The 12,643-nt window shown below is 38.7% G+C and overlaps 2 protein-coding genes across 4 annotated transcripts in view; one reads left to right on the top strand and one right to left on the bottom strand.

Moving 5' to 3' along the window:
• OSMR (oncostatin M receptor) overlaps window positions 1-6,605 on the top strand; it is a 29,523-nt gene extending 22,918 nt beyond the window's left edge. For all 3 annotated transcript variants that reach the window (XM_027634403.1, XM_027634405.1, XM_027634404.1), the window contains 4 exons: window positions 200-364; window positions 1,826-1,904; window positions 2,181-2,253; window positions 3,240-6,605. In XM_027634403.1, the coding sequence (XP_027490204.1) occupies window positions 200-364; window positions 1,826-1,904; window positions 2,181-2,253; window positions 3,240-3,689 (767 nt within the window). In that variant the 3' untranslated portion in view covers window positions 3,690-6,605. The remainder of the gene's footprint in view (window positions 1-199; window positions 365-1,825; window positions 1,905-2,180; window positions 2,254-3,239) is intronic.
• Window positions 6,606-6,780: 175 nt separating this feature from the next.
• The window catches only part of RICTOR (RPTOR independent companion of MTOR complex 2), a 74,387-nt gene continuing 68,524 nt past the window's right edge, over window positions 6,781-12,643 (bottom strand). Inside the window, exons 36-38 of the mRNA XM_027634402.1 lie at window positions 12,354-12,477; window positions 11,712-11,850; window positions 6,781-11,560 (exon numbers count right to left, since the gene is read on the bottom strand). Of these exons, the coding sequence (XP_027490203.1) occupies window positions 11,486-11,560; window positions 11,712-11,850; window positions 12,354-12,477 (338 nt within the window). The 3' untranslated portion in view covers window positions 6,781-11,485. The remainder of the gene's footprint in view (window positions 11,561-11,711; window positions 11,851-12,353; window positions 12,478-12,643) is intronic.

Below are 12,643 nucleotides of genomic sequence, written 5' to 3'. Positions count from 1 at the left end.
AGCACTGGAACAGATTGTCCAGAAAAGTTGTGGATGCCCCATCCATGGAAGTGTTCAAGACCAGGCTGGATGTGGTTTTCAGTAACATGGTCTAATGGGAAGTGTCCCTGTCCATGGTGGAGGGGGATGGAATGAGATGATCTTTAGGGTCCCTTCCAGACTTTGTGATTTCATGATTCTATCTTATGTTTCATTTTAGATAATTCAGAGCTATGTAAATACACAATTGAAAATCCAGAAGAAAAGAGATACACCGTGGAACACCTGATGTCCAACACGAAATACAAACTAGGGGTTACAGCATATACAGGTGGAGGAGAGACTCCCATTGATAACTTTATATACATAGACACACCATATAACTGTGAGTACTGGCTGTGGAAAATGTATTCTAGCAGAAGTATGGGATGATTTAAAATTTTCATGAGATTATTGATAATAATCTCCCTTTCTCAAGGAAAAACATGTAATTCAATGCAATGTGCACTTAAGAAAGAATCCAACTGAGAAATCACATGTGCGTACTGATATGGCATTTTGATAATTTAAAGTAGATAGGTTTTTTTTAAAAAAATTTAGACTGAAATTAATTTATATCCTTATTTAAGTCTTAAATCTTTCTGGGAAATAGCTTAATATACACACACTTGCATGCCTAGTGAGTCCTGTTTGTTAGAGCTTATTGAAGAATTGTATTTGGATTTAATTGGTTTTCTAATGCATGGAAACTACAGATTTGTGTGCAAACAGGTAATATCTGTATGGACTCTTGGAACTTCTTATTCTCATCAGGCCTTAAATCTATTGCCAAGTTAACTACTTCATAAACTGATATGGAAGGTTTATTGGCCTAAGCACTGTGTTTGCTAAGTAGGCAGATTTGATCACCACAGCGGAAGAGGAAATCACTTGGCTGTAATTCTTTTCCCTTGAAAATACCAGTCAGCAGTCATGGTTGTGAAATTTATGATCCAAATTGGAGATGCCTGGTTTTGAGAAACTTCTTGGGTTTGGAGGTGAGGGGGAGGGATAGGAAAGGGGGAGGCATTGGCTTATGCAAGGAGACTTCATGCTTTAGGCTAACTAGCAGAACAGTGTCTAAACCCCCATGGTACCTCACAGGCATGGTTCTGCCTCTGCATCCCTCTGTGTTCCATGTTCCAGCTCCCATTAGCCAGCAAGACATTTGTACAGCCATGCAGAGAATAAAAATGAGGGCTTAACTCACCCAAAAAAAGAGATAAAAGGAGAACATAACATGTGCCCATTCCCTGCTGTGGTGTGTGGTAGGAACACATGAACTCTCTGGTACAGGGCAGAGGGAGAGCTGGCACTGACTAGTGTTCCCCCTCAGCCCACTTACAGCCTCAAGTGTTTGTGAACAGTGTAGCTCGAGGCTGTGTCTTCCAGCTAGGAGGAAATACTGAGATCCTTGTATCCACATAAATCCTAGAAGATTTGAACACTAGTGTAGTGTCTCTCTTGCTATAGTCAATCCAAAATGGAAGTATAGATGTTCTGTTCACTTCTTACAGTAAAATCTGTCTTCTTTGGAGATCTGAGAGAAAACCTAAAACAATACATAAGTGAAGTTCTCATTGCCTTAGGTTTTGGAAATTTCCTCTCACAGTAAAGATGCCAATATGAGAGCAAATAAAAAGCAGTCTAATAATAATTCAACCATGGACCACACAGTATTACTGCTGAGTTAGTGGCAGGTATCTCACATGGGCTTGGTGTTATTTTTGCCTGAGAAACTCAGGCTGTATTGATTTTAACATGTGAGGAATTAAAAGCAAAATTTAAAAGTATTTTTCTTTCACAGATAATGTGCTGTACTTCCTATTCCTGCTAGTGATAGTTCCAACCCTAGTAGCAGCCATATGCCACTGGAAGAAGAAGTGGTAAGTTATAAAGCATTTTTCTGTTGCAGACAGAGAATGTAACTAACCTAATTCACAAACCACTGCTGCAGCTTGTTGCTTCCAGCCTGCTGTAAGGCCTCATTCATTTCTTCCTTTGGCTGTCAAACTGTGTGCATGTTGTATTTGGCTTGTGGCATTTCTGAGACACTCATCTTCTGCTGCTGTGTCTGTACACATCTATGTGTGGCTTCTGCTGGTAGAATGTGCTTTTATGAGAGAACAAAAATGTCTTTTATTTTGCTCTCCTATTTCCAGGGTGAAGGAGTGCTGCTGTCCTGCAATACCTAGTCCTAACAAGAGCAAAGTGCTGTCATTCAAAGAGTTTAAGGTAAGATCAGTGAAAATCTAGTGTGTTTAATATGTCCATTCTTTGATTTCAAAATCAAAGTTTCAAAAAATATTCTTTTTGTGTTGATTAAATTTAAAAATTAACTTCTTTTTAATTTTTGTGTTGACTTCATTTAACCATTATAAAAACATTAACATAGTTTAATAATACTCTTTAGTGGAGAATTTTCTTTTTTGGCATTCATGTGACTCTACAGGGACCAGTTTATATTCTGCAGTCTGTTACTGCAAAAAGCCAGTGCATAACTGGAGAATAAATGAAATCTTTTGATACAGTAGGTGATTCCTCCACTACTGCTGTTCAACCCCTCACACTGAATGCAGCAGACCAGACAATACTGTACTTCACTGCAGCCTATGAGCTGTGCCTGCTCTTCCTGCCTCACATCTCGGCCTGTGAGCTGTGCCTGCCCGCTCCTCCTGCTCCCACACGCCAGTCTATGAGCTGTGTCCGGCCTCAGCTTCTGCCCCACACCCATCTGCAGTAGGGCACTGCAGAGCAAAGCACTTGCTGGCCCCTGGGAGAACACAGGGGGTTCTGCCAAGCACTGCCAGGTCTGGCTGGGAGGAGAGGATTGGCCAGAGGCCTCCAGGAGTCAGTACACCTATCAGCCCATGCTGATGTCTTCCAGTTGCTTCTGGTTAAGACTAAAACCAACCCACAACAAAAACCTGGCAAAGTCTTCATAGTAGAGGGGCATGGTTCCTTCTTCAAATACAGTTGTAATGAATTTACTTAAAAAAAAGAATTCTCTAAATAAATAGTCTGATAGATTCAACATAAAATACTACTTCCACTGAACATTCTCTCCATAGGTTTTCCTTCAAATTCTCATTTATTTGAAAAGTCCAAACCAAAAAAATATGTGTAAGACAATATTAGAAGTCCTTGAAGTGATCACTCCCTTTTCTTTACTCTCAACTTTTTTCATTGACTAATTTTTTTGTTGAATGGTTCTCTTGTAGATTGGTTCTGAGAAAGTGCTGAAAATAAATGACTGCATTCCTGACATGCTGGCTGTGGACAATAAGGCTGAAGCCCAGAAATTACATCCATGGAGCAAGTTGTCTTCAATACCAACCGAAGACAAGACTGATGGTCACAATTCGCCCTGGATTTACCCTAAGGAAAATGTAGAGAGAGACCTTCCACCCACACCTACCTCTCAAACTCATAATTGGTTTGAAAATTTTGCTTATTTTTCTCATCTTGATGTTGAATCTGATCCCTATCAAACACCGGAGACACTGGAAGTGAACAAGACAGAGCCGGTAGTAGGGCTATACCAGCCACACTGCTATATTGATATTTTTAATGAGGACACAGCCTCAGCAACCAGAGAAACAGCTGGCAGAAAGAACAGTCCGAGATATATCTCACAGAGAGATGTGCACTGCCTGGGGAGAAGGCTTTGATGTACTCTCCTCCATTCAGTCCATCCAGTGTTTGATTACACAATATAGATGAGAACTTCTTTTGATTAGGGCTCTCACAAACTCAACTGCCCTACTTTGACTAGTTTTCAGTACTGGCTTGCACACAGGAACAATGTGTGTTATGGTTTCATTACAAGTTTATGGGGATTATATAAGATTTATAGGCTGTTTTGTGGCCTGTATTGTGTAGAAAGCTAGATCACAGCAGTCTGTCATAGCGTGATGCAGAGAACTGCTGTATTTGACAGAGATAAATTTATTCATAGAGGAGCAAGTTAAACAAGGGGATAGGTTGTTGTGCTCAAGGAATTTATTTCACTTGCAGTACGCTACTACATGCTCTGGCCACCCCAGCCAGGGGTGCTGTGCTGCTGGGCATGGAGCATTACCCAGCCCAGTGATAGTGAGGGGTGGGTTTTATTTTCTGTCTCTTAAGTGATGTAAGGAATCATCATGGAAAGTTTACCTGCATACAGTGTGGCACATTACTAGAAGATTTGAAGGAACTTTGACTTTCCCTAGGAGAGCTGCCCAGAGCACCAAAATCCAGTTATTGCCATGCTTTCACTGCACCTGCATCCTAACGGCACTTGTTGGGTGAAAGAGCACAAAAACCATATTTTTATAGTACAAGCCCCTGCTTCCATCTCTTGTCACTGGGGCTCATCACACTTCTGCCTTCTCTGTTTGGAAGAATGACCCTGTAAAATTGTCTTTACTAAAGAAATGTGGGGAGCTAGGTGGGAAGTTCTTTTTGCAGCAGGAAAGCTGTTTGCAGAGGTGGTACCACGCACTGTCTCTCTGCTTTTGCACATGAACTGAACTTCTTTTGGCATTAACTCCTGTACTTCCATAGCAAACCCCAAACCACCAACCACGTAAGGAAACAGGGTAGTCAGATGCATAGGTGTATGTATCCCATTTGTGAAGAATGTCATATTCAGGCTGCATCAGCTAGATCTCCCAACACTGCTTTTGCATGTGTTAAAAAACAGAACAAAACAAAACAAAACCAAAAACCAAACCAAACCAAACAATCAAAAAAAACCAAACCCAAAACCCTAGACCAAAACAAACAAAAACCAAGCATCAATGAAATTATTTTAACATTCAGAATCCCTACAGTAGGCAGCAGTGAACTTGGCCTTTCACTTTGATTTCAAAAAATCATAAATTTGTAATGATGCAGTATAGTTGGAACTGTAGCTGAAAGGCTCATTAGATTTACCTCCTCTGGGCACAAGGAACCCTTTAGTTTTTCATCCTTACAGTGCTGTTTGGAATGTGTCACATGGTTTCAGCTTAGGAGCATGGAATAAGCGGTTATCAAAGGTGAAAAAAATGGAAGGTCTCTGCCAATTTGATCTTCAGTTAGTTCACTAAAATGCAGTCACTTGTCTTCCCTGTGTTTAACAAGCTAGCTAATCACACTTCCTAGGAACTAAAGCAGCTGCAGGCACAAGTGAGTTCTGATACTGAACCACATCTAGTTTTTACACTGTTGATTACAAATACTGTTGTAATGTCCACAAGCTATGTTGCAACAGGAAAACCAGTAAGACCTTAGCCTACAGCTGAGACAAGCACTCACTGCAAAGAGAGAGAGGTTTTCAGGTAGGAAAAGGTGAGGTACAGACAAAGGTACAAACACAGGGATGGCCAGCTGGGGTCAGAGGTGTCCAGTCCAGCACACTGTGCTGTGTGTGTACAGATGGCACACAGACTCATTTGACAAGTAAAGAAAAATTACAGCAGGGTCCTTCCTGTCAGCCTTCAGCCAGTGGAGTAAGGAAATGTGGCTGGGCACATTTTGCTGAAGGGCAGTTTGACAAGAGAAGGTAAGGGAGGAGGCTGATGCTGTTCAATGGAAACATCCGAGAGAAACTTTTCTTCCCTTTACCTCTGGGTTACAGTGCATTTGAAACCTTGATACCACAGTATTATTACAGCTTGGAACATTTCCTTCTCCAAAGTGTTTCATCACATTGTATGTACTTGTGTAGTTTAAAAGTTTTGCTGCTGGAGAAAAGGCCAATAAACAGAAGGGAGCTGTTCTGTCACTATCGATATAAAACTTCTGAGCTGTGCATTTCAGAAAAAGGCCTGTTTATTCAAAAAGGTTGAAAGGTACCCTAAATCAAGAGTTACGTAGCTAAGGAATTCTGACAAGTCAACATCCCACTAAACATGTTAAAATTTGGCATTGCTGCAATTCCTTGTGTCAGAGGGGACAGCTGCAACAAAGCCCAAATCCCTACTTTGAAGAAGCTGCTGTCACTGGGGCTTGGCTGCAGCAATTCCGCCCAGGAAATGAATGGAGGAGTGTGTGTGTGTGTGTGGGTTCAGCCAGTTGTGCCTTCCTGATGGTGGGGTGAGACACATTAACCTGTTCACCTCTCAGCTCCCTTGGTCTTTCCTAGGGAGATCCTGTGCTGCTGAAATTTCATTATCTGGACAAAATGAAACACTTGACTGGGTACCAGACTGCTGGGTGAGCTAAGGAGAAGCCAACAGCTCCTTCCCTGTAAACCCTTTTGGTTCCTGGCCCCGATGGGTGGTGCTTCGTGAAACCACCTGTGCATAAAAGCACACAAACAGAGGATTCCAGGGAGGATAATGCCCCTGTGCCAGTCAAGAGGTGCAGTCTGTGTGCCAGAACTGAAGATCAGGAAAGTATTTTTGCATGGCTGGGGAAGCATGTATAATTTTTATATACTAAGACATCTGTCTTGCATTAATGGCTGAATGAGTTCAAAAGTGTAATCCTCTTTTTTTTTTGATAATTCAACTCTCATAGCTGTTGTTGAAATGCTAATACTTAAACCATCACATAATGGAAAAGTATTCTCAGTATCAGCATGATAAAGTTTTAAAATAAAAATGGTGTGCAAACTATTAAAGAGTCTCTATTTTTTTATCTTACAAAGCATTAATATAAAATATGTTTTTGACAAAAACGTTTATTTAGAAAGCATCTGGTCATTCTAGTTGATTAGTAACTTACAAATGTAAATAAAATTCCAACCCATTTCTAGTGCTGAGAGGTACATAAGAGACCAGAACAACTATGAGAAGTTTAAGTACATTTTATTAACAACGCATCCCTTTGATAAGACTACGCTTCAGGAGGCCTTTAATGCTCATTGACATGAACTGTACACAGTATACAAAAAAAAACAGAAAAAGAAAAAAGAAAAACACGAAGAAAATCAAGATGGGCAATACCATTTTGGGACAAGCCTCTGTTTAAATTATACACAGCTCAATGCAATATTCTTACGTAAAATATATAAATACTTTTTCTTTCTATGTTACAGGTATACAATATAAATCAGATTTCAATGTCTGTTCAGTGACCTAAAACACTAGAACCTCCAAATATGTAGCAGCGTATTACTAAATAAAAAAAAGACCGCACAGGACAGGGAGAATAAGTATTGAGATTTTCCTTGATCCCTTTCCTCAGATCAGAACGATTAATTTAGATAATCTCTTGTAATGAAGTTTTAGGGATGCTGACAGCCCAGTATTGGAACAATTTTTCAATCAAAACTAAAAATTGTCTGCCTTTTATCCCCTTAGACATTGTATCTTGTGCTGAGACACCCTATTCAGTGGCAAAATGGCATGTTACATTTTTTGGCATAAATCACATTTCTCAAATAAAATAGTGTATTTTACAAAGCAACTCAAAATGTGCAACTTCTGCATGCTGTGGCATTGCTGTCCATCTATGCTACAAAAATAGCCCAAAGAAAATCCGCATTCTTTATTGAATATAAATCTGTTGAAAACAAAACTATCTATGGAACCACCATGAGGATTTACAACAAAAACCAAGGAGATGGAGGGCCTCTAGAAAAATACAAACATGGTTTCTAGCATGTCCCCAGAGTTCTTTTATAGTTCAGGTTTTACTCTTACCAAGTATATCTTTAATAAGCACACAATAATAGAAGTGTTCTAATAGTTTTTTTAAACTATTAAAAAAAAAGCAGTTACTGGACCTGCTTTCAACTGGCTCCAGTAAAGCTCACAGTAACAAGACTTGTGTGCTGCCCTGCTGGGAGGTGAGCAGAACCAGGGAGATGTTCCTGAGACTGGTAACAAGCCTTCCACTGCCATTGCTAAACTGGAGCTTATGTTCCCTTACAGGGAAACACCAGTTTCCTGCAGCCCAAAAAGCCAAATATCATGACCAGGACACAACTATGAAGCAGCAACAACTCTTCCAACTCTCACAAGGTTTTGATTATTTTCTGTTTCTTGAATAGCTACCTTACTCTTCAGGCACATAGTAAAGGTGCTACGGTTTTGTTTTCAGTCTCACTGCAAACTAAATCTCATTCAAGATCACTACGTATGTTTCAAATAAGACAACAAAGAGCCAAGCAGGATTCTCACTGGTGCCTTATAATGGCAGCTTACCTCAGCGTGCTGAGCCACTGCACCCTACACTACTGAATCCGAATTGTTTAGAACTCCACTTGGGAAAAAACACCGCCACCCTGCAATGAGAGAACATTTTGGGTAGGTATGCCAGATGTCAGTCAAATAAGAATGGTCAGATGAGGAAAAGCAACTTGATTGAAGCACAATATGCCAGGGGCCCCACATACAGGTTCACCACTTCAAAGCCTGACCATCTCCAGCTCTAACTGATGTCTGCAACAGCTGGGAGCATGCTGCATGTCTGAATTTCAGAGAGCTGAAAAGGTCTCTCTTTACAAAAGGAGACTCTCAGCACCCAGCTCTGTCCTCCTTCCCTCCCTGGAGAGAAAGAGGTACCTGGGGGCCCCACCAGTTCACTGCCCTTTGCAAAGGGCTGCCCCTTTCCACTGACTGTAAAAGCCAACAAAGTAAATTGGACAGCTAATGCAGTAGACTAAATGTGACTGGTTTCAGAAGCAGCCTCTCCTTCCCACAATGGCTTCTGTCTCTAAGCTGCATATGAGCATGTGGGAAAGTTTTCTTTGCCACAGCAACCCAACTGCATTGGTATATAGTGTAGGTGAACATTACACACTTTGCCATTTATTCAACAGTATCATTCAGACTGGAAATATAATAGTGGGTGGTCTGTCAGCTTCCCTAGGAGAAGTGGAAGAGATTCTTTATTAGGGCTAATACAAGCACAATCATTGCTCACTACATTTTCATTTTGAAGCTTTAAAATGAACCAAACGAAAGCCCAAAACAAGAACTTTGAAAACAGTATTTGAAAAAAAGAGATCTATAGATTTAGAAATTCACAGTTTATAACTAGGCCAATATAAATTTCCTTCAACAACAGTATCCCCTTCATTTGCCAATTAAACAGAAACATCAATGAGCTTAATGTCAGTATGTAAATTAATTTTCTAGAAATGTTGTATGTTATGTACAGTACAGACTTTACATCCTTGATGCATACTTGTTGAAATTACTGACACTCATACATTTTCAGAAGAAAAATCACGCTTTATAACTGAATTTGCAGCCATAATTATTTATGTCAAGTTTCTGTTGTCATGGATCCCCACACAAGCAAGCAAGTACTTCAGAATGCATAAGCATTTCAGGATGGAAATTCTTTCAAAAGTAGGTTTGCTTACCTTTTTATAATCAGAGGCCTTTCTACATTAAGTGCTATGGGTTAAACTTAACAAATGAACAGAGGTGTTTTATTTAAATACAGGTGATAAAACTTGTTTATTTTGCTTTAACTGCAGAAAAATAACATGGAGTTGTTTGATGTAACCCCATTTAGTTATTAAAACAAATCTCTTCTACTCTAGCCTAACTGAGGTAGTGCTTGAAACTACTGTATAACATACGCTATCCCCATTTGTGGGAAAACTACATTATTTTCCTTTGGAGTTTATACCACTATTTGGTCTACTGTGATTGACATTTTGGTTTTACAGAAGCATTTATTTCTTATGACCAGAAGTCCAGTAGTTACTGGTGTGGTCTGTTTTCAGAACATTTCAAACATGTCTTGACACAGATGTATTATATGTGTCAACGACCACAGAAGAGTTGAATCAGTTTCTTTTTGCTCCTTCTTTCAGTGGGAACTCATGAAAAGATAATCTTAGGAACTAAATTTGACTATGAGCAGCAACTTACAATTTGCTTTACCGGAACTTGATGGTATGCAGTGCACACAAGAACTCAGTGAAGTGATAGCTGCAAAGCGGTGCTTATATGGCATGGTGAAATTTCCAATAAGAAGAAATAAATTCTATGTTTCACTAGGAATCATGTGTTACCATTCACAGGACTACTTCTTGAAATCTCCAGTAGCATAGCTAGTAAGAACAGAGTTATGAGCATCAGGATAAGTTTCAGTTAAGTATTAATCTGACAATTATAAAAAATGGTAGAAGTGAATGGATAAAAATACGTTCTACTCAGTACAGTCCAGCTGAATTATTCACCTATATCAAAATCAAAGGGTAATCCCTTCTATTACAGGCATTCTAACAAAGGTGGCCATGCTACTATATGTACACATTTGCATATATTTATACTACCTTTGTATAAAGGCTTCTGAATCTTTAGATTCATGACAAAAGTGACAGGGATTCTTTTTTTTTTTCTTTTAAGCTTGCACTTATTAGTTTAGAAACCTAACTAGTAACATGATTGAGGCAACTACTTCAGTCATTATCAGTCACTGTATCATTTAACTTTTGCAACAAGTCTTAAATACCAGTATAAAATTATAAGTACGGCTGCTCCAAAATTTGTTACTTAAGGCTTTTCACTACAATTATTAGTACTATCAGACACTTGATCACTAACCCATTGAAAATTCAAATAAACCTTTGTTTTTATAAAAAGTTGTTTCCATGGAACTTGGAAAACACTCATGTTATGTCTCCTCACAAAAGCTACAATGATTAAATGTCTTCAAGTTTAGTTCATACAATATTTGCTTATCTGATACAAATCATGCTTTTTAAACGATTGTAGTTAAGAGTAAGACCCACATTTGTATTCTATGAGCATGAGTGTAGAAACTGCAAACACATGCATAATATTCAGGGAAAACAATCTCATTTCAGCATTTTAGATTTAAAGTATTTGGTTTTTTGAAAATCAAATTGTAGTGAAAATCCTTAACTGGTTCAGGCAAGGTACATGTATGTAAATGTAATGAAATTGAAGAAACTGCTAATAAATGTCTTACAACTATAGCAATATTAAAATAACTTAATGAAACCTCAGATTCACAGAGGCATTTCTTTCTGTCTGAAGTTAAAAATCCCCATGTTCATAGTGTTATAAACAGTACAAAAACCAACAGAGAAGGGCTAATATTAATCCCCTAGTGCCCACAACTACAGCATGGCTCCCCATTGCTGGCAGTGGAATGCACTCCCATCTCTCTGATTCCTGGTATTCAGGGTTTAAAAAGCAAGGCATCGTTCTGCTTCTCTGGAACAGAATCGTAAGTCAATTAATAATGTCTCTGCAAGTGTCCTTTTTCTTCTTAATGTATGGTAGAAAATGAAATGAAAACTTGTGGAGGCGTTCAGTGCTTGGCTCTTGCATATACTGGTAATTACTATTATTAAAACTATGTAATGTTTAATAAATCCCCAAAGGGCTCAAATCACTGTGGCAGTAATTGGTTGAGGAAGCAAATGTTTTCAGTTCAGTCTTCAGGTACCAGTAGCTTCTGGAACAGTCTAGAAGATGGTGCTCCAAGCCTTTTTTGTCCAGTCAGTCGTAGGTTGTGTGAGGATTTCAGAAAGTCTGCATGAAATGCACCGCTTCGGCAGAGGTCAGGATTCAGCTGATGCATCGATTACAGGCTGCTTTGTTGGTGTTGCTAAAATAGCCTCTGCTTCTTCATGCATCTAAAAGAAAAAGATGGAAGTATTAATATTGTTAGAGACTTTGGTTTCCTTTAGGACATACCTCTCTGAAAGCATCTTTTACTCAGAACGTGAAACCTGCACCGAGCTAGCACATTTTGGTACCTTCAGTGCACGTGAACCCTCCACTTACTTGCAAGAACTGAACATCTTGAAACAGCTCCTGAATGAATCTTCGGGATGGAAGTCGAAATGTACAATGTGCTAACAAGTAGGACACCTCAGAGTAAAGGCAAATGTCATCAAATGCTTGGGGGTACTTCTCCTTAATTCTGAACAACAGAATAAACAAAATTTATAAGTCTTGAGCAGATTTCCACAATATTTTAAAAGAAACTTTTCAATTAGACTATCATCATTAACAAAGTAGAACTCTTCTTTTAGCATTTGCCAGTTTCCAATGTCACTAGTCCAGAAACCTATAGGTTATAACATTTTTTAAAATAAACTAATTTCAGTAGTTGTACTCTTGCCTAAAGCAGAGTTGTGTTTCTCAAGAAGTTACTTTCAGTTTGTTATTGTGCTTATTTATTACTCAGCATAAATAAAAAAACTTAGTTTCTTTTTTAAAGACACTGATTTTAAAAAGTCTGGTGAAGAGTACAATATTAAACACAGAGCAAAAATGCTAAAATTATTTGTTTAGCTTTTACATGACAGTCAATCATATCTCCTTGACAATTTTTTGAGAAGTTAAATTCTTCATTGTCCCCCAGATCTTAGAGAATACAGATGACTAAATGTTGCTAAAACATCTGGAATGTGTTGAACTTACGTCAAAAGTCCAGTTTCATGGCCTTTAGTTCCTACTGAACTACTCAAATTGATTACCAAACGTAGGACCTCTTTCCGCAGAAGTATTCTGCACACTGGAGTATCATCTGGGATTGATTTTACTCCTGGAAAAACAAATTAAACAGTATGGCATTTAAACAAAATTGTCTTTGATTTTGCTAATAGTATGCCACGAAAGTCTGTTTTAGCACTCCATACACGTACATGCACATACATATTTACATATTATTCTGAGTGATCAAAAATATTTCTACTAAAATTAAATACTAT

The sequence above is a fragment of the Corapipo altera genome, unplaced genomic scaffold (assembly GCF_003945725.1).
Source record: "Corapipo altera isolate COAL_440 unplaced genomic scaffold, ASM394572v1 61411, whole genome shotgun sequence".
NCBI classification, from domain to species: domain Eukaryota; kingdom Metazoa; phylum Chordata; class Aves; order Passeriformes; family Pipridae; genus Corapipo; species Corapipo altera.
The sequence above is the reverse complement of the archived record's forward strand: the minus strand, read 5'-3'. Positions and strand labels throughout refer to the sequence as shown.